The sequence below is a fragment of the Polypterus senegalus genome, chromosome 14, assembly GCF_016835505.1.
Source record: "Polypterus senegalus isolate Bchr_013 chromosome 14, ASM1683550v1, whole genome shotgun sequence".
In the NCBI taxonomy this organism is placed as follows: domain Eukaryota; kingdom Metazoa; phylum Chordata; class Cladistia; order Polypteriformes; family Polypteridae; genus Polypterus; species Polypterus senegalus.
In genome coordinates, this window is record NC_053167.1 from 9,830,867 (window position 1) to 9,852,766 (window position 21,900).

Genomic DNA, 21,900 nt, shown 5'->3' on the forward strand with positions numbered 1-21,900 from the left:
ATCTGTTTTTTTTTTTCTTCTTACATGAATGTCAGGAGTGATTTTTTTTTTTTTTCCCCAAATATGGGTCAAGAAGTCCCTTTTTGAACAATATAATGCATACTTATTATAATAATGTACCACTGCACAGTACAGCATGCAAGCAATGTAGAACCTAAGCTTGTTCTATCTCATAAAGTAGGTTAAAAAAACAACACAGACAGACAGTCAATTTATTGTTTAATTTGCTGCGTTTCTGCCAATTCATCATTACTATTCTCTATGAGTTTTGTCTTATATCAGTAAAAGGCCAAAACATCCTGGCTTCATGTGCATTTCAAGGCACAGTTTTTTTTTTTTTTTTGCTATTCTTATGTAAAATGTCCAAATTTTAACTCTCACGATTTTGTCCACTGCAGTAGAAGTCTTTTATTTTGCAGGTTTTTGAGCGCTGCAACTAAAGTGCTCTATGTAGCTGAATTGGCCAAATTTGTCACCTTCTGCATGTTGTGATCAACGGCTCCATCCAAAAATTTCACCCAGCTGACCTCTGGCTCAAGACATACATGGCTAGACCTAATGAGACAGAAAATAAAAATTAAGATGATGTTACTTTAATTCGGGAAATACAGACTCTTAATTTTATCCAACTTTATTAACTCTTTGAGGGCTGAATATTTTTTGTGAAAAGCACACAAAGCAATTGTTTCACACATAAATCAACATAAAACATCAGTTGCTACGTGGCAATGGCTACTTTTGGCGCATGTTCTGTATCTCTGGCAGCAATGGCTGTGTGAGGGGCACCTTGATGGACAGCAGGAATGCACGGTGGGCCTGCTGCCTGGCTGTCTTCACACAGCAGGTGGCTGGTTAGTGGTGGTCGCAGTGTAACGCAATATGTGGTGGTTCTCCCAGGCACATCGGCTACATGCAAGTGTTCAGCACCACGATCAGCTGGGGACCGATCAGATGATGCTGGTACCTCACTTTTATCCATCTCTAGATCACTTGTATCAAACTCAGAGTCTGACAAGTCAGAGTCCTATTCAACGAAATTACGTAAAACGTCCATGGAGTATTTTGCTTTGCACATTCGCTTTGGTCTCTCGCCACATGCCGATGCCATTTTAGAGGGGGTTTGCTCTTTGCTACTCATGCACGCGTAGGGAATGAAGGTCAAATCAACAAAGCTATGCAACTTTCCTTCCAGCAAAGAGAGTCGAACTAAAACGTAAGGGCGAGTTTTATCACAGTTTTACAGCTGATTACCGTCATCTACCCCTGAATTTTGACAAAAGTCAACATCAGCCCTGAAAAAGTTAAACCACTAGGGGAAATACTGAGTGCTAATGGTATGCAGGATTAGCTGATGGTTGTAAGCAGTTCACAGCAGGGCAAAGGTAGTTTAAGGCCTGTTGCTGCAGCTTCTCCAGGCCAGTGACAACTTTAGGCTTATATGATTAAATTGAGGGTTATTTTATTTGCATGCTGTATTTATCTGTAACTGATTAAAAAAAAAGTGCAAAGAGTGCACATCTGCATCATTTGGGAGATTAACGTCTTCATATCTGTTCAGTTTAGTAATATTATGAACACAGATTTATCAACATTGGCAGTTTATTAGGAAACTTGTTATTTTTGCTATTTTACAACACTGTAGGACTGCTGATCTAATAAGAGGGGATGAGCTCATGGATCCTTAGGTAAAGTTAGTCTATAGCCGCATTGCAAAAACTATGTCAAGAACGACAAAAACTAGACTAACTGCTGCCTTACACAGAAGCTCAAAGCACGACAGAAAATTAATTCCTGTCCTGTTATAGATTATAGCATACTTTATACAGATACCACTACTATATGTTAAAAAGTTTTAAACTCTGAGAAACAAGTTGGAAATCTAAACAAAGAAATTGAAATCCAGTGCAAAATATGAGGCTGCAGGTTGTTTCTCAGGGAATGCACTGCTTTCATGTGTATAGCGACATCCTTTACATATTCTATAACTCTGTTATGACCAGTGCGATTTTTTACATTGTGGTGTGTTGAGACAGTGACGTCACTTCAAGAGGGCCCCGCTGAATTAGCAATTAAGAAGGCTGGCTCAGTTATGGAGTTATAGGATGCACTCTCGGCCCTGTAGAGGTAGTAGTGAAAGAGAGAATTAAGCCAAAACTGAGTGCCATTATGAACAAAGCTGCACACGGTCTCCCTGACACACAAACGCTAAGGACTCTCAGCCAATGAATTATTCAGCAGGATTGTGTCAAGAAATGTGACTGTGGCTCCTTTATGCCTGCATAATGCCTCTCTGTGACTGTAACTGCCAAATCAAAAGTTTTCTTCCTTTTGAGTCACTCTTGTGCATATTTGAGAGGGGTTTGTTGTCATAATATAATAAATATCTACTTATTTATTACTAGCCACGTTACCTGTCAAAGACGGGTAATGGAACAAACTAAAAGAATATTTGATATCTCTTTCCCTATATGTACCTTCAGCGCATTGACTCTGAATCCTGTAGTGTCTAAACCTCTCTCGACTGGCAGTCCCTGTCAAGTGGATTAACTTAAAGATGCGTCTCATTTTGATTTGCCTGGCTTGCAACTTGTCCACGTTTATACTTTCCATCTTTGAAGGCAAATCTCAGAATGTATCCTATGGCCGTACCCCTTGTGTGTTTCACACTTCCTGTTTTGATCACATCACCAAAGTCAAACAAACTAATCACACCAAAGCCAAATTGACCAATCAGATTGCTCTAAGGGACCAGACATGCACAGACTTTAGCAATTTATTAAATAGTAGATCGATAAATTGAGCTTCATTTCTCCCTGGGGACAAATACAAGTTCTCTTTATATCTCTTTCCAATAGATGTGTTCACACAAAACTCTTATTGGGAAGAAATGTCATCAGCAGCATTTAAGTCACTAAATTTATTAATATCATTGACCCTGGAGGGATTGGTGTCTTAGATTTTACCCTACACGTTCTAGTGAATCAGGATGAACACCTAACCACCACGTGCAAGAGCTAGAGCAGACATACAGAAACATTTACTTAGAAAATAACAGTAATAGGAAATCAGTCTCTGAAAAAGTGAATGGCAGCAACACATTTTCACTGCACAGAACTTTTAACTTTTATTATGGATATGCTCTACTTATTATATCATCCATTTTTGATCCCACTTAATGTTGCTACATGACACAAGTACTGCAATAATTTATCCTTATGTGAAGAATAACTCAGGATTTCCAACCTTCAAATGTAATCCACTGTTTTTGTTTTTGAGTTCAGAGAAGGGCTAATACTGTATCAATTTTAGACCTTTATGAGAACAAATAGATTAATTCCTGCCATCTGAAAATTTGAACTAATATTTTTCAGTAAACACAAAATTTACACTACAATTTTCTTTTAAATTACACACAAAATTGCAGTTAAACAAAGGATGTATTTATACCTAAAGAGGAAATAGGCCAGCAGGTATTGTGTCATAAATTTCAAATACTTAATCAGTTGATTCACTTTTATTTTAAACCTACACATATATTTACACAAATCATACACTCTCCCTAGTGCCATGCAGAAACCCCAGACAATGTAATATGAAATACTTGCTTTGTAATTTCCAAAACTTTTTTTAGAACAGAGGAGAGTCTTGAAGCCTGTAAAAGAAAAAGAAAGGTAATTTTTGCCTGTTATAGCTTCCGAAATGCAGGTGTACTACAGATACAAATGTTTACAACTTCACAGACAAAGGACTGCCACCAGACAAAACATCCTTAATGATGTCAGGGCTGTAGACTTTCCATCATAAATAAGAGATTGCGGACACTGGCTGTGAGTGATCAAATGCAGACATGGATCACTAGAATACATCAAGGCTGGGTATAAAGCAGGTGAGCACAAAAATACCAGTTCTCAGTAACACTAAGCTTAGTTTGGGATACATAGAACATGTATGGTTAGGGTTAGGGTAAGGCATACTTACATTTTGGTGCACATCAATATGGTTCATAGGAGGATACATACTCAGGGCCAAATCATCCACACTGTGGGACAAAAACAGAAGTCTTCAAACATTTCAAAGCACCCAGATAAGTTGTAATCATTAAAATAGCATTACAATAGGACATATTGGGAAGAAAACATCAACCTTTTAGGAAGCCTTTGACAAAGACTAGTTTTACTTTGGACTTTTAGGCTACCTTTCCTCAAATGCTAACCTTATCCAAATTCTCAAATTGAGTTTAGTCCACTAAGCCCAACTAAAACACCTTTTTTGAATAAAAGGGGTATAGATGAGAAAAAAAACTGAATCTACTGAAAAATATGAAGAATATAATTCTGAGCAGATTAATGTCAATGTCAATTTATTTATATAGCACATTTAAAACAACATAGGAATGCTGTGGCCAAAGTGCTTTACAATAAAAGAAGAAAAATAAACATACAATTAAAATAAATAACATAAACAGAAATAAAATAAATGAACATAAATAAAATAAATAATAAATATAAGTAAGATCACATAATCACAATGAGCAAACCATCAGTATTACTGAAGCTCACGGAAAGCAAGTGAATAGAAATGAGTCTTTAATATCGTTTTGAACAGTTCAATTGTAGACAAGTTCTTTATACAATACAATACAATACAGTTTATTTTTGTATAGCCCAAAATCACACAGGAAGTGCCGCAATGGGCTTTAACAGGCCCTGTCTTTTGACAGCCCCCCAGCCTTGACTCTCTGAGAAGACAAGGAAAAACTCCCAAAAAAAACCTTGTAGGGAAAAATGGAAGAAACCTCGGGAAAGGTAGTTCAAAGAGAGACCCCTTTCCAGGAAGGTTGGGCGTGCAGTGGGTGTCAAAAGTAGGGGGTCAATACAATACAATATACACAACAGAACAATTCCTCAATACAGCATAGTAAAAATGCTATGGGATGTTATGTGATGAGGTAAAGAGTTCTACAGGCGAGAAGCAGCAGCTGTAAAAGCCCTGTCCTCCTTAGTTTTACACTTGGTACGAGGGACAACAAGAGACAACTGACCAGAAGATCTAAGCACTCTAGATGGCTGGTGTAAAGCACACAATTTAGATAAATAGGCAGGAGAAAGCCCATGTAAAGATTTAAAAACTAGCAACAAGATTTTAAAATCAATTCGAAAACTGACAGCCAGCCAGTGTAAAGAAGCTAAAATAGGAGAAACAGAATCAGACTTTCTTGCCCAAACTAGAAAGTGAGAGGCAGCATTTTGGACCAACTGTAACCTAAAAGCATGAGTAGCTTTCTCAAGATCCCTAGAAGATAAAAAAGACTTGATCTTACCTAAAAGATGAAGCTGGACAAAGAAACTCTTGACTACAGAATTAATCTGTTTCTCAAAAGAGAGGTTACTGTCAAAAATAACACCAAGATTGCGGAGTTGAGGTTTGCAAAAGACAGAGAAAGAGCCGAGATGTCCAAGACCAATTTGGGCTTTAGCTGATGAACCCACTATAAGCACCTTTGTTTTATTCTGATTCAGATTAGAGACTTAATACAAGGGTGGCACGGTGGCGCAGTGGGCAGCGCTGCTGCCTCGCAGTTAGGAGACCTGGGTTCACTTCCCAGGTCCTCCCTGCGTGAAGTTTGCATGTTCTCCCCATGACTGTGTGGGTTTCCTCCGGGTACTCCAGTTTCCTCCCAAAGACATGCAGGTTTGGTGCACTGGCGATTCTAAAAATTGTCCCGGGTGTGTGTGTGTGTGTGCCCTGCCCAGGGTTTGTTTTCCTGGGATTGGCTCCGGCAGAACCCCGTGACCCTGTAGTTAGGATATAGCGGGTTGAATGATGGATGGATGGACTTAATACAAACTTGAATTATATTTCAGAGGCATAAACCAATGAAATTTAAACTATTTGGCAAGTTTTTGATTTCATTCAAAGAAAATGTGAAAGTTTTATCTGAAATCATGACTCACATTTAGTTGGTTGTTTAAATTTGTGTAAATATTATTACAACTTAAAATAATTTTATAATAAAAATCTATAGATTTCTACATCTCCAGCTTTCTATCTTTTTGTCATGTCATTTTCTTTCCCTTTTTCAAAAGTACACTAGGTGCTTTCAGAAACAAAAAATAATTAAAAATGCGAAAGGAGACAGAAAACACAATTCAAAGACAGGCAATATGATCCAACTTTTAAGAAATGATTGCACACATCAGCATGTATTTTGTATGCAGCTAGCTGCTCTTTTTTTTTTTTAATGCAAGCTTCAGTATAAATTCTAAAAGAAGCAAGAAAAAACATGCGGCCATTACATCCATGCTGAAAGTAAAAACCTGTTGTAGCCTTCATTAAATTCTGAGAAGTCAAAATGTTAGGTTTCTAAAATGTCTACTATGTCTAATTTCTTAAATACTTTATATTGGGATAGATTTTATGTCTTGCTTAATATGTCTGTTATTTTCAATAGTTAAGTGAGCAGAAGATGAACTGATCACCAAAAGGCATGACATATTTCTTTTCAGCATTTTATGCAAGAATAACGTATTGTTTTTGTTTTGTACGACTGTGCAGTGAAAAAAGGAAAGGAGCATTATGCAAATGATTGGGCAGCCCAAGATATTTGAGGTCTCGGATAACTTTTACCAAGGTCTCAGCCCTTAATTAGTTCATTACAGCTATGGCTTGTTCACAGTCATCTTTAGGAAACCCAAGGTGATGCAAAGTGTAAAGCTGTATAAACTCTCTAACTCCTCAAACTTTGTCCCAACAATCAACAGCCATTGGCTCCTCTAAGCAGCTGCTTAGCACTCTGAAAAATAAAATAATTGATGCTCACAAAGCAGAAGGAGGCAACAGGAAGACAGCAAAGTGTTTTCAGGCAGCCATTTCCTCAGTTTGTAATATTAGTAAAAATGGCAGTTAACAGGAATGGTGGAGGTCACATTAAGGTCTGGAAGACCAAGGAAACTTTCTGAAAGAACTGCTCTTTGGATTGCTAGAAAGGCAGATAAAACTCCCCTTTTAACTGCAACAGACCGTCATGTACATTTAGCAGACTCTGGAGTGGTGGTGCACTTCTCTACTGTCAGCGACTCCTGAACAAGTATGACCTTCACGGTAGAGTCAGCAGAAGAAATCCTTTCCCGAGTCTTAGCCACAAAATTTAGCATCTGAAGTTTGCAAATGAATACCTAAACAAGCCTGAAACACGTTGGAAACAAGTCAAAAATACATGTAGAACTTTTTGGCCACAATGTATAAATGTGTGCATGGAGAAAAAAGGGTGCCAAATTCCAAGAAAAGAACACCTCTCCAACTACTAAGCACGGGGATGAATCGATCACTCTTTGGGCTTGTGTTGTAGCCAGTGGCACAAGGAACAAGTCATTGGTAGAGGAAATAATTAATTCAAATAAATATCAGAAAATTCTGGAAGCAAACATCACACCATCTGTAAAAAAGTTGAAGTTAAAATGAGGATGGGTTATACAACAAGATAATGATCTGAAACACACTTCAAAATCTGCAATGGAATATCCCAGGAGGAGCAAGCTCACAGTTTTTGCCATGGCACTTATGGTTCCCTGACCTAAACATCACTGAAAAACTGTGGATAGATCTCAAAAGAGCATTGCATGCAAGATGGCCCAAGAATCTTGCCAAAATAGAAGCCTTTTGCATGGATGAAAGGGTGAAAATATCCCGAGTAAGAACTGAAAAACCCTAAGCTGTAATACTTGCCAAAGGGGTTTGTTACTAAGTACTGACCATGTCGGATGCACAAACGTTTGCTTTTGGCCCTTTTCATTTTTTTGATATTTTGTACCTGTGAATGATGGAAATAAAAATGTAACCTTGCTTAAAATATTAAAGAAATGTGTCATCTTTAACTTTATGCCTTTAATTCGTGATTCAGGCCTTTAACATTCCAGCTCACAAAGTTAACTGTCTAGTCTTGGAGACATTGCTTCTGAACTTTTGTTGTAATTTTTTTAGTCTTAACTGAAAATAAGACAGCTTTGACCTTAATTTCCAATTTTCCCAGGAGTTATTGCCATGAAGCCTATTGTTACATTGGCACTTATAATTATAAAGATTAAAAGAATAGATTAGAGACTGTTCTCTTTCTCTCCTTCCCAGTCCCCCCACCCGCCTATTTTGCCTCCCCACGTGAGGCTGGACCCTACTTCCCAAAGTCCCAGTCCTCCGACATACCTAGAGGCAGAGCACGTCCAAAACAAAATAAGCCCTCCAGCAGAAGTGTATGAGGAATACAATCGAGATATCTACACTGTGTGCACAATTATTAGGCAAGTGAGTATTTTGACCATATCATCATTTTTATGCGTATATTCCAACTCCAAGCTGTATTAACTTGAATGCTTATTGGATTTAAGCACGTCAGATGATGTGTATTTGTGTAATGAGGGAGGGTTGTGTCCTAAGGAGATCAACACCCTATATTAAGGTGTGCAGAATTATTAGGCAGCTAGTTTTCCTCGGGCAAAACGGGCCAAAAAAGAGATTTAACTGACTCTGAAAAGTCAAAAATTGTAAAAAGTCTTTCAGAGGGATGCAGCACTTTTGGAATTGCTAAGATATTGGTGTGTGATCACAGAACCATCAAACATTTTGTTGCAAATAGTCAACAGGGTCGCAAGAAACGTGTTGAGAACAAAAGATGCAAATTAGCTGCCAAAGATTTGAGAAGAATCAAACGTGAAGCTACCAGGAACCCATTATCCTCCAGTACTTTCATATTCCAGAGCTGCAACCTACCTGGAGTGCCCAGAAGTACAAGGTGTTCAGTGCTCAAAGACATGGCCAAGGTAAGGAGGGCTGAAACCCAACCACCACTGAACAAGAAACATAAGTTGAAACGTCAAAACTGGGCCAAGAAATATCTGAAGATAGATAGAGAGATAGATAGATAGATAGATAGATAGATAGAGAGATAGAGAGATAGAGAGATGTGTAACAGTTCAAGGCTTCTATGTTGCCAACTATCTTTTATTTTTTATAGATAATATGATAAAAAGTGGGAAAACATTATGGCTACTGCAGTGATATGTAACTAGTTTTCAGAAGAGGATTTTTCCTTACAAAACAATGTTGGAACATACAATGACATTTCCTCAGAAATTGACATTACAGGCTGGCAATGAATTATATACCAATGTAATACCAGACAACATGTCTGTGTTTCTTTGCATTTGCCCGAGATTACACGTAAATATGAAAACTATGACTAAACTTTGAGCAATTTCAAGGCTAAAGGCACACAGGGTTACAGTTAGGAAAAAAACTGGATTAGTGAAAATCTTAAATGTTTAGACAGATGTCAATTTTCGAAAGGAGATGGTTACATATGTGCCACTTAATACATGAATTCAAAATTAGTGACTCTGAACACCAATCTAGCCTGCACTTTCAGGTGGCCTTCCAGAAAGAAATCAGTTGCATATACCGTGACAGGTAACACTTGCTTTTATCAAGAATTACTAATACTAAGAGCTACTTCAAAGAATGTTTTCAGTTTTAGACCCATGTCTAAACCAGTCTACATGAATTGCTGAATTCAAGGAGAACTCCAAGTGTACTAACCTGGGGCTGATTTCCTTGGTTGAATCTGCAATGTCATCTAACTGTGCACAACAAGCAGGAGTGTCCACTTTTCCATTGTTCTTTACAGCTGCTGAAAGCTTCTTCAAACATGCACGTGCTGCCTTCATTAGACCGTGACAAGGCGCCATGAGCTGCTTATCAGCCTCTGACCAGTAAGTGTCCTGATTCCCCCTGGAGTCCAGGTCATCATCTTCTAATACATCACTGTAGGGATCCTGGCTGTCCGACTGAGCCTGTCAACAATACAAATCCTAATCAAGTTAACAATAACCATGCGTAACATCTCAAAGCACTGCACTATAGCTTATTATGTCTTTTTCCTCAGAATGTGGCAATCAGCAGGATACAGTACAGTGAAGCTTGATAATGAATGTGTAATGCACATGTTAAGACCTTTAACTCTTTTTAACTCTTCTATAAAATATGCCTTGTGTGGTGGAAAGAAGCAGCACATGATCAGGACAGTGTATACACAAGTGCAGGTAAAAATACAGGGTTGCATTTCTGACTCCAGTGAAATCACTTCAAATGTTTGCTACTAGCTTGCCAAAGAAATTCTCTTGTAAAGAGAAAATTAAAATATATAGACATATTTGGCACCTAAATGTTAGCCTAGTATCATCTGACAATTGTGTGTTGTCTAGTCTGGTAGGGCACAGTGCTTAACCTTTAGCGTTACAGTGAATCAAATAGTTGAATAACACATATCTATCTACCTGCTCCATCTCCTCTATAGCATCCTTCACCACACCAGAGTAGGTGGCCAAAAGTGACAGGACTGCAGCTTGGTTATCTGAAGGAACAAAACAGGCTGTCACAACTTTTTTGTGATTAAATTTTATTAAATTGAAACAAGAGACATCACATCATAAAAATCGATATAAATTAATCATGGAAAACATAAAAAAAAAAAGTAGTGACAGAATGAAAAGAATTTTCTCTAGATGATACTTCTAGCTATGCATCCATCTCATTCAAGCTGCCAAGTAAATTCATTACATATTTTGTGATGGAGCTACTTTATGGATCTATGAAAAAACAGACATATGTAATACTTTGGATGACCAGATCTATGCCTCTAAAATTTTCTAATAAATAGTTCTGAACAAATTGACAACAAATTGACTCAATCTTACAGGCTTGTTTTGTGCCAAACAGTAAAAATTACCTTTTGGGAGATGAGGAAACTGATCACAAGAAGCCCATACCCCAGCTGTTGAAGTCAGCTGTTCCTGTGTAAGACTGATAAGAAAAAGTTACACAAGTGGCTAAGACAAGATTAAAAAGGCAGCCTGAGCAGAAACATGCATTTGAAAACTACTTTGACAGTGCTGGACTTTTTTTGCAGGAGACCTATAAACAAAGACTTTTAGAAGCAACATCAGACAGATTAATTGTATATTAAGCACAGTCAGGGGAAATGACCTTTTATCAATTCTAACTTCATATTGTATTTTTTGCAATGAAGGCAATAACAACACATCCTGTACAATGTACAACATGAACAAAAGCAGGTGAAGGAACTTCATGGGGGTTGTTAAGCAGTGTGGACAGAAACTGAACCCTAAGCTTTAATGTTATAGCTCTTTATCTGCTTTATACAAGAAAGAAAGAAATTGTGTGCATTTAACTTGTATTTGAGAATCTTACCATTTTGATACAAATGACTGAATGAATGAGAAAAATAATTCGCCATATTGTGGAATGAACAGTGCTACATTCTAACAGAATTAAAGCTGGATAATCACATACTACTTTAGTATAAAAGTCACTACTAGATTATTTTAACCTGCCCGTAATTACCCAGTTATCAATAATTAAATGTATACAACTAAAAGTCAGAATTGCATATAAGTAATTGGGCCTTTATCAAAATTATCACAAAAGTAAACAACATTTTAATTTCAGGCTATATTCTTATGATTGGCATAGTTCTTAGAAGCAAGTATGTAATCAGATTTTTAATCACCTTCACATATCACCAAACGGGGTCATGATTGTGCTTACAGCTTGTGTATTTTGCATTTAAAACTAAAGTTGTGATCAGTTTTGCATAAAGCCTAGAAGTCTAGGCCTTGTTGCCTGTAAACCAGTTACAAGTGAAAAACCACTCTGCCAAAATGTCATATTATGGTGGCTTGTTTTCTTAAACTTGGGCCACAAGTTAGAACCTGCACTGAAAATACCTGGGGACAGGTTAGTCACCTGAGGCAGGAAAACAGACTATGCAAACTGTTTACACACATACACAAGGTCAAATATAGTACAGTATTGTTTTTCATTTAATGCACAATATGAAGTCACTGAACTCTATTAGAACCAGCCTTTCACATTAGGAGCTCATATTAGGTTCAGATCACATCAGATAGTTTCAGTGGGCCAAGGAAGACTATTTCTTCTACTTTTTCATTTGCATGTAAGCAGTGCTGCGTTTTGCAGTTCACCTTATGAGCAAAGTCTTGCAGAAAATGTGCAACAATACAGATGCAAAGTTAAAAAGCTTTTTGGGGTTACGGCATAAAGCAACTTTTCGTATTTGGTAGCATCTAATGAGCAATTAATTAGATTGGGATCCAATATAATGCAAGTACTTCTTTAGGTTAAATCTTTTCAAATTCCATAGGTAATATATAGCTATTTATTAATTTGAATAAGCAAGTTTAAATGTTGGTGCTTTGTGTTTTGCTTCATTTAACAATACTAAAGCCTATGTAAGACAACTTTGTTTATATCAGTTACATTCTGTAGACAGTCAGTTAAACTTATGCCTTACAATAGTAGTTAGTCTTGAAATTAGTCACAATTTATTTTAGGTTTCCGTGATAAAGTAGCTATTAACGATCTATAAATATTTTAGTAGCTATGGTGTTAACAATAAAGTGTGATCATTAAAAATAACAAGACTCCTGAAACGTGTTAACAGTCATTCTTTCATATCATGTTGAAAAGGCACATGTTTAATAACACACAGACTGCTCATACCTGATGCCAAAACTGTTATCAATACATTTTGGACGGTGTGTGGGGTCAGTCGTCTCACCTTTGCAAGGGTGTGCTCAGAATGACTTCAGTCAGCTGCTGCATACCATCCAGAACCTCAAGTGTGGCATCACGCACCATTCGTCTCAACGTCACACCTAGCTTACCAAGAGAGAGCTGTTAGTGACAAGAGCACTCAGATGACAGAAACACTGAATTAACTGATCACTAAGAGGCTTTTACCATGACTTTTGGGCAGCCAGAAGTAAACGGTGGCTAGTGCCAGCATACTGTCCTGGATATGGTCAGCCAATGCATCACATTCCTAGAAACAGCCAGTAAAAAGACTGTCAGAAACTAGACAAATTAGAAAGAAAAACTAGAAAACTAAAATTAGAAAGAAAAACTAGACCAGAATAAACATGTTACCTTTATACAATTCTACACTATTTTTCTATTCTTTATTTTAAATGTGCAGACAACAAAACCATAATTTGAATGTCCATAGAGTAGGTTTTAACTTGAAAGAAAACTAAAACTCTAGTGATTACAAGCACTGATTAATCTCTGGTCTATTGGTCGTCTCTAATTGCATAATAAAAGCTAGACATATGCTGTCAGAAATGCCAAATAGTGCACAGAGGCCTTCAGCAAATGAAGGACTGGTACCTGAGCTGAAGGCAGAGGAGGCTTTGAGAAGGTAATGCTCAGCTTAGTTGCTGCCTGCGATGTAGCCTTGAATGTATGGCCTAAAATGAGAAGGAAAGCCATATTTAGTGAAGGTTAGACTATTGAGACTAAGCAGTTCTGACATCACAATAGTAAAAATAAACACTTGATTTATTAAATTATTAGACTTTATTAACCATTAAGGGTTAATTCACAACACTTACCAAAACAACCTGTTAAATTCCCAGGTGATAGCATTCAACTGACAACCCCAAATAAGGAGTGAGGATTTAGGAAAAGGTGTATAAACAAGGATGACCACAGGCATCATGTTTGTGGTTTGATCTTTTTAAATGGAAACCTGGCAGATAAACAGCACTGGTTTATTGCTACATTTGTTCTATTATGTTTCTCTTCCACACTGACACATTTTTACACTATGTGCTCAAATCACAAAGTCAAAAAGGATATGAAGTTCAGTATAATCTCATCAGTAAATGACGATTTTAATAAAACAAAATGTGTCACTGTTATCAGCACCTCTAGAAATTCTTATGAACAAAATATAACTTTTCCATTTATATCTGACTTTAAGTCAAACTTTCAAGCAGTAATCTATGACATCCTGTATAAATATGGGGTATAAATATGAGGTGGCGCAGAGGCTAAATTCCCTTATTCATTCATCAACATGGGAAAGATATGAGAACACGTAATTCAAATACTTTTGAGTGGAACCATATTCTGTATTCTCATGAAATGAAAATTGAGCTTTTTGGCCACAAACACTTGAGGTGGGTCTGGTGTAAGAAGAAGGTTGGCTATACAGTCGATTCCGGTTAATTGGACCACCGGCTAAAGAACCGAAACAGATCATATTACATAAGCCTAATATTGTTCGCTTATTTGGACCAAAATTCTGTTTAATCGGACCAAAGAACGTGACAGAGAATAAGAAAAAGAAGCCACAAGTCGCCCGCGGAAAGCGGATGTAAAGCGGGTCAGCGATATCGGGAGGATCCCTGGGCTCCCCAGGAGAATTTATACTTTTATCAAAGGTCAGGAAGTCGGAAAATTTGTACCAAGTGCAAACCAGTGGGGGTGAACATGCCTGCCCTTTCTTTCCTAAAACGGATCGCCCAGTAGCCGGCGACATGAAGTCGAGTGTAAACAAGTTCAGTGCGTCAACAAAATGCGTCAGATCAGACTAGACAAGATCTTCAAACGTTGACTGGAATTTGGTAATGTAACCTTTTTTATTGTGCTTCGAATGCTGAGTGTCATGTAGATTGTTTCGAAGGATTTGTAGATTTCTTTTTCAATAAACAAAAGTTGTAAGCAACCGTACATGGACATGTACATATTTCGTTTGTACGTTCATCAAACGCGTGTGCAGCACAATAAATGTCATAATGACATTTTAGTATGTTACTTATAGCACGTTGGTTGCACATTAGGACCAAAATGATCGCGTCCCAATGTGGTCCGATTAACTGGAATCGACTGCACTGGAAAGAACCTGATTACACCTGTCAAGTATGGCGGACATTTGTTCATTTTGAGGGGCTGTTTTCCTCCAAAGACCCTGGGAGTGTTGTTAGGGTACATGGCATGAAAGACTTCAAAAATACCAGGAGATTTTAAATTTAAATCTGGTTGCATCTGCCAAAAAACTGAAACATAGTCGTCACTGGACCTTCCAGCAGGACAATGATCCAAAACAAATGTCCAAATTAATGTCCAAAAAATGGTTAAAAGACCACAAAATCAGCTTCTCCGATGGAAGTCTCAGTCCTTGGACTTAAACCCAAATTGAAAACTTTGGGAAGAGTGCACAAGAAAGGACTTGGGTCCCTGGATGGTCTGTAGAGATCCGGTAAAGAAGAATGGTCTCAGATTCACAGTTCTGTATTCTCCAGTCTTATAAGATGCTATAGCAGAAGAATCAGTGCCATTTTAATGGCAAATAGAGGCTGTACAAAGTATTAAATGGAGGGGTGCCAAAAATCGAGACACATGATGTTTTTTGAAAAATAATTATTTCTGGCTGTGATGGGTTGGCACCCTGCCCGGGATTGGTCCCTGCCTTGTGCCCTGTGTTGGCTGGGATTGGCTCCAGACCCCCGTGACCCTGTGTTTGGATTCATCGGGTTGGAAAATGGATGGATGGATGAATTATTTCTTGATACACAATAATTTTTTTTTTTTAGAATTCATTTACTTCAGTTAAAGACTGAATTTGTCTCATTTCTTGTCAGTGTTAGATTAAGGCAATTCACCAAAGGAAGATTTTTGTTTCATAACCTTGTTTACTCATCTTTACCGGGGTTCCAAAAATTGTGGAGAGGATTGAATGTGCTTGTATGCTTTTTGTATTAATTGTCAGGGAATTCAGTGCCTTGTGCATGTTATCCTACATGTACAGCATGATCACAGTTGCTATAGACTTGAACACTAAGTAGGGTGAAAGACAATGTACCAGGATTTCATATAACTGCATTATTTATTCTTTACCTTCTCTGTGTTTGCACTGACAAAGCTGAAGGTCATAACATACCACATATAAAATGAAACTATGTTTTTTGTAGTTAAATCATTCCTTGAAACAAAACAAAATTGTAGAAGAATCTGGCAAGAAAAACTACAAACGTCAACAACTGCGCTGCTACATTAGGCTAACATGTACTGTAATATTAAGTGCACAAAGATAAGGCAAACCTAGAGTGTCCCAAAAATGGTGCACGTCAAAGCCTCCAGCAGAATCTCTTGGCTCTCCATCTGCAATGGAAAAACAGAACAAATCATCAAAATGCCATATTTTTCTATAGCTTCCTATTCTTAGGGTTTTGTCACACATTTAAAACATAACATGCTCCATTGATTTAAATTCACGGCTATAGCGGGAAAGTTGGTCAGCACCTACCCCAGTGGTGTAGGACACAATGAAGGAAGAATTCTGGGCCAAGTGGCAGCCCATTGCAAACCACACTCACTCACACCAGAGCCAAACACTACATATATTTTTGGGTGATGTCGAATTAAGGCCAGAGTACCCAGAAAAGAATCCAATTTCCAGTCCAGGTTTATTGCCATGGGTATATAACGCAACAAAAGTTTTACTTCCATGTAGCGTTGCATTGTTACCAACATTTTGACTAGAATAAAGATACCAGCTTTCGGACCTCTGTACCAGTACACTTCCAAAGAAAATAAGAGATGACTTTAAAACCCCGTATCTTACTCCACAGGCTCCCCCTTACAAAGATCAGGCCTAAATATACATAGCCTGGTCTGATGAATCTCGATTTCTGCTGAAGCACAATGATGGTAGGGTCAGAATTTAGTACCAGCAGAATGAATCCATGCACCCAACCTGCCAGTCCAGGCTAGTCATGGTGTGGGCCTGTGGGGAAATGATTTCTTGGCACAGTTTGGGCGTGTTACTACCAATTAGTCATTGCTTGAATGCCACGGCCTATTTTAGTATTGTTGATCTTGTGCATCACTTCATGGTCACATCCCATCTTCAAATGCATGATGCATGTGATGCATTCCAAGCATGATAATGCACCACATTAGAAAGCAATTGTCATCATAAACTGGTTTCATGAACATGCCAGTCACCGGATCTGAACCCAGTAGAACACCTTTGGGATGTGGTGGAGAGGAAACTTTTAACATGAATGTGCGACTGACAAACCTGCAGAAGTTGCATGCTGCAATCATGTCCACATGCACAAAAATATCAAGGGAACGTTTCCAACATCTTGTGGAATTCATGCCACAATGAACAGAGGCCGTTATGGGAGCAAAAGGAGGCCCTACCCAGAATTACAGGCGGAGTGGTGGCTCTGTGGCTGGGGATCTGCACTGGCAATCAGAAGGTTGCCGGTTTGAATCCCGTAAATGCCAAAAGGGACTCTGCTCTGTTAGGCCCTTGAGCAAGGCCCTTAACCTGCAAACGCTGAGTACTTTGAGTAGTGAGAAAAGCGCTATATAAATGCAAAGAATTAATTAGTGTACTGGTCAGAAGAATTTCGTTTCTGTGTGTGTGTGTGTACAGTGGTGTGAAAAACTATTTGCCCCCTTCCTGATTTCTTATTCTTTTGCATGTTTGTCACACAAAATGTTTCTGATCATCAAACACATTTAACCATTAGTCAAATATAACACAAGTAAACACAAAATGCAGTTTATAAATGATGGTTTTATTATTTAGGGAGAAAAAATCCAAACCTACATGGCCCTGTGTGAAAAAGTAATTGCCCCTGAACCTAATAACTGGTTGGGCCACCCTTAGCAGCAATAACTGCAATCAAGCGTTTGCGATAACTTGCAATGAGTCTTTTACAGCTCTGGAGGAATTTTGGCCCACTCATCTTTGCAGAATTGTTGTAATTCAGCTTTATTTGAGGGTTTTCTAGCATGAACCGCCTTTTTAAGGTCATGCCATAGCATCTCAATTGGATTCAGGTCAGGACTTTGACTAGGCCACTCCAAAGTCTTCATTTTGTTTTTCTTCAGCCATTCAGAGGTGGATTTGCTGGTGTGTTTTGGGTCATTGTCCTGTTGCAGCACCCAAGATCGCTTCAGCTTGAGTTGACGAACAGATGGCGGACATTCTCCTTCAGGATTTTTGGTAGACAGTAGAATTCATGGTTCCATCTATCACAGCAAGCCTTCCAGGTCCTGAAGCAGCAAAACAACCCCAGACCATCACACTACCACCACCATATTTTACTGTTGGTATGATGTTCTTTTCTGAAATGCTGTGTTCCTTTTCGCCAGATGTAACGGGACATTTGCCTTCCAAAAAGTTCAACTTTTGTCTCATCAGTCCACAAGGTATTTTCCCAAAAGTCTTGACAATCATTGAGATGTTTCTTAGCAAAATTGAGACGAGACCTAATGTTCTTTTTGCTTAACAGTGGTTTGCGTCTTGGAAATCTGCCATGCAGGCCGTTTTTGCCCAGTCTCTTTCTTATGGTGGAGTCGTGAACACTGACCTTAATTGAGGCAAGTGAGGCCTGCAGTTCTTTAGACGTTGTCCTGGGGTCTTTTGTGACCTCTCGGATGAGTCGTCTCTGCGCTCTTGGGGTAATTTTGGTTGGCTGGCCACTCCTGGGAAGGTTCACCACTGTTCCATGTTTTGCCATTTGTGGATAATGGCTCTCACTGTGGTTCGCTGGAGTCCCAAAGCTTTAGAAATGGCTTTATAACCTTTACCAGACTGATAGATCTCAATTACTTCTGTTCTCATTTGTTCCTGAATTTCTTTGGATCTTGGCATGATGTCTAGCTTTTGAGGTGCTTTTGGTCTACTTCTCTGTGTCAGGCAGCTCCTATTTAAGTGATTTCTTGATTGAAACAGGTGTGGCAGTAATCAGGCCGGGGGTGGCTATGGAAATTGAACTCAGGTGTGATACACCACAGTTAGGTGATTTTTTAACAAGGGGGCAATACACAGGGCCATGTAGGTTTGGATTTTTTCTCCCTAAATAATAAAAACCATCATTTAAAAACTGCATTTTGTGTTTACTTGTGTTATATTTGACTAATGGTTAAATGTGTTTGATGATCAGAAACATTTTGTGTGACAAACATGCAAAAGAATAAGAAATCAGGAAGGGGCAAATAGTTTTTCACACCACTGTATATATATATATATATATATATATATATATATATATATATATAGACTTACAACGTTACAACTATTTTAAATTGCACATCGACTTTATGGACACCCTGTATATATATATATATATATATATATATATATATATATATATATATATAAATAAAACTTGAAGATCGTTGGGTAGAAACTATACCTAATACCAGTGGTCCTGTACCATTTGCCAAAAGGTAGTTTTAGCAATGCTCTGGATAATACATTTGCTTTTGGGATACACCATAGTAAATCATTTTTCTTAATTTACACTTTACCCTAATTTTTACTATCTTGGTATTTCCATTTACTGTATCAGTTATCCACTGAGCCAATATGTGTCTTACATTTTGAGATAAGGTTATCAGTAAACAGAAGTGTTTACAAAATATTTAGAAAATAAGATGCCAACATCTGAATATGAAAGTTCTTGTGAACTAAGAGACCGCTGTATGAAAAACAAAAGTACTTTTATTCTACCTTTCTTTAGTACTATGGTGTTGCACCGTGTTAGCTATTATGGATGTAGTGAGAAGTTAAGCAAAATGACACCATTTATTGGCGAACTAGAAAGATTACAGTATGTAAGCTTTCGAGGCAACTCAGGCCCCGTCATTCAGGCAAGGGCCCGAGTTACCTCGAAAGCTTGCATACTGTAATCTTTCTAGTTCGCCAATAAATGGTGTCATTTTGCTTAACTTCTGCCTTTCTTAAAATGTAAAGTAGGCACCGCTTTATGTTTCTGCCATAGCCGAGAGCAGAAAGGAACTATCTAATTAAACAAAATAATTTAAAGCTTGAAATTATTATCTGTTTACGACAATATTTGAAGCAACCCCCAAAAGTTGAGCTTGGGGGTTCTTTGAATAGAATCAGTCCTGCTCAGCTCAGTCCAATGTAGCATGTCCTGTTCTAATGAAATTGTGCCTCTCATTTAAATCATTGCTTAACTAAAAGTCCTGTTTACATTCATAATCCGGTATACGATATATTAATTCTCTTCTTTCATCTCAAATGCATGTTACATTTTTTCACGCTATGATCATCCACAGTCCAGAACCCAACATAACCAGGTAACAAACATATGACTAAATCGTCACCCCTTACAAACACACGCCAACGTTCCCGTAACCTAAAAGAACCACTGACAAATCTAATCACCGTACCCGAGGATACCCACCTCGAACTCGCTCTCGGACACTCTGTACGGAGTTCAGCAGGTTGCGTAGCGGTATTAAGTTACCCGAAGAGTCGCTCATATTGCAGCAAATCCTACATCCAAAGCTGCCGGAACACCGAGTCAAGGCAGCGTATCCGCACGGAATACAGAGACAGTGGACAATATGTGACGTCACGCCGCCGTATGAAAAAAAAATAGACCAGAGCTACCGCCATCTTGGTAAGGTTATTACAAATTTAAACGCCATTGAAGTATACACTAGATGGCATCAGAGCCTGCGATTACACTAAGAGTTTTTATCAGCTGTTAAATTAGGCCTCTGCATTTTCAGACACTCCTTTATTAATTGGATTATCCGTCTACTTTTACACCAAACAATCCAAAATATGACCCAAGGTGTTTTAATTTTTTTTAAGATGTGCTTAACAATGCTGCTTAAACGCTTCACACACCCATCCTGACATCAAAGATCAAATACCTCTTATAGATTTTGTGGTATGGAAAAAGTCTGGAATTTAAATGTTTCCTCTTATATTTTCTTTCATATTAATTTTGTTCATTAAAAACTACAATTCTGACTGGAATTAGAAAGTCTAATAACAGCCCCACAATCTTTCTTATTTAGCACCAAACTCAAGAAGGCATGCTAACTTTTGGTTTCCTTTTGGCCATTGCTTGATTTCCAGAGTCCCAAATAATCTATTCTTCTGTCAGTCAGCATGCTGAACAAAGAATATAAAAGAATAACAAAGAATATAATGTTAATGGAATTTATACCGCCATGATTTTATTTATGTTAAATGTGTTCTGTTATTGAAATTGCTGTTTTACCACATGCATAATATATTTTTTGTGTTTATGCAAGTAAATGTTTTGTGGTTAGTAATTTAAAGTTACAGCTGTAAATACAGGCAGGTTCTCTGAACCTGTACTCAATGATGTGCACTATATAAAAAGAATTGCATTAAATTGAATTATTATACTGTACAGACTGTTACCCACTATTGATTTACTTATTATTGACCTGCTAATATCACTCGTGTGTATTACCTACAGTACATATGACTGATGTGAGTTAGATCTTCTTCTTCTTCGTCATCTTCATCTTTTCCCACTACTATATGGAGTTAATGTCAACCTTCTCCATACAGCTTGGTCCTGCTCCTCCACTCTAGATAGGGGCAAAAAAGCCCAACCAGGTGCCGGTCCCATACCTGGATAAATAAAGAGGGTTAATGTCAGGAAGAGCATCTGGCTGTAAAACATAGCCAAAAGCATATTGATGGAATCAATCCAATCATCTTGAGAAACTGATGTAAATTCCAATATGTCAGATTATTGTGTCTTGTTCATTGTACTATTGTATTCTGATTTAATTGTATAATACAATTTTAAAAATCACTCTACTATGTACACATGATAAGAAATTCGATGTTGAACTTGATTCTGGCAAGTCTGCAGCATACAATTATCCAGATTATGGCACAACATCAAACTTGCTTATCTCCACCTGCTGTAAAAATCGATCTTTTAAGCAAAACAATGACCTGACAAAGAGAGGCATATTATGACAGATTTGAGGAGAGACTCTGTGCAGTTAAACAGGCAGTGCAGTGTCATCATTCTCCTGTAATGAAGTAGACTGACATTAGCTTACCAGGCAACAGCAGAATTCTTTTAGCTCAGCCAGTCTGGTTGCTCATTTTTGCATTCCATAAGGACTAGGGCACTTTGGGTCATTACTTTAAACCCTGAAGATGGTTCCTTATGGAACCCTATTGCAGACATGGCC

General features: G+C 37.9%; 1 protein-coding gene across 1 annotated transcript; it reads right to left on the bottom strand.

Annotated features, from left to right (window-relative positions):
- Positions 1-41: 41 nt before the first annotated feature.
- On the bottom strand, positions 42-20,251 carry ccndbp1 (cyclin D-type binding-protein 1). Its single transcript, XM_039734972.1, has 11 exons — positions 20,109-20,251; positions 15,976-16,035; positions 13,258-13,337; positions 12,832-12,913; positions 12,650-12,746; positions 10,778-10,851; positions 10,326-10,402; positions 9,589-9,842; positions 3,979-4,039; positions 3,606-3,652; positions 42-555 (listed from the first exon to the last, which is right to left on the bottom strand). Exons 1-11 carry the CDS (start codon positions 20,185-20,187, stop codon positions 447-449), a joined length of 1,020 nt encoding a protein of 339 aa, XP_039590906.1. The 5' UTR covers positions 20,188-20,251; the 3' UTR covers positions 42-446.
- Positions 20,252-21,900: the final 1,649 nt, after the last annotated feature.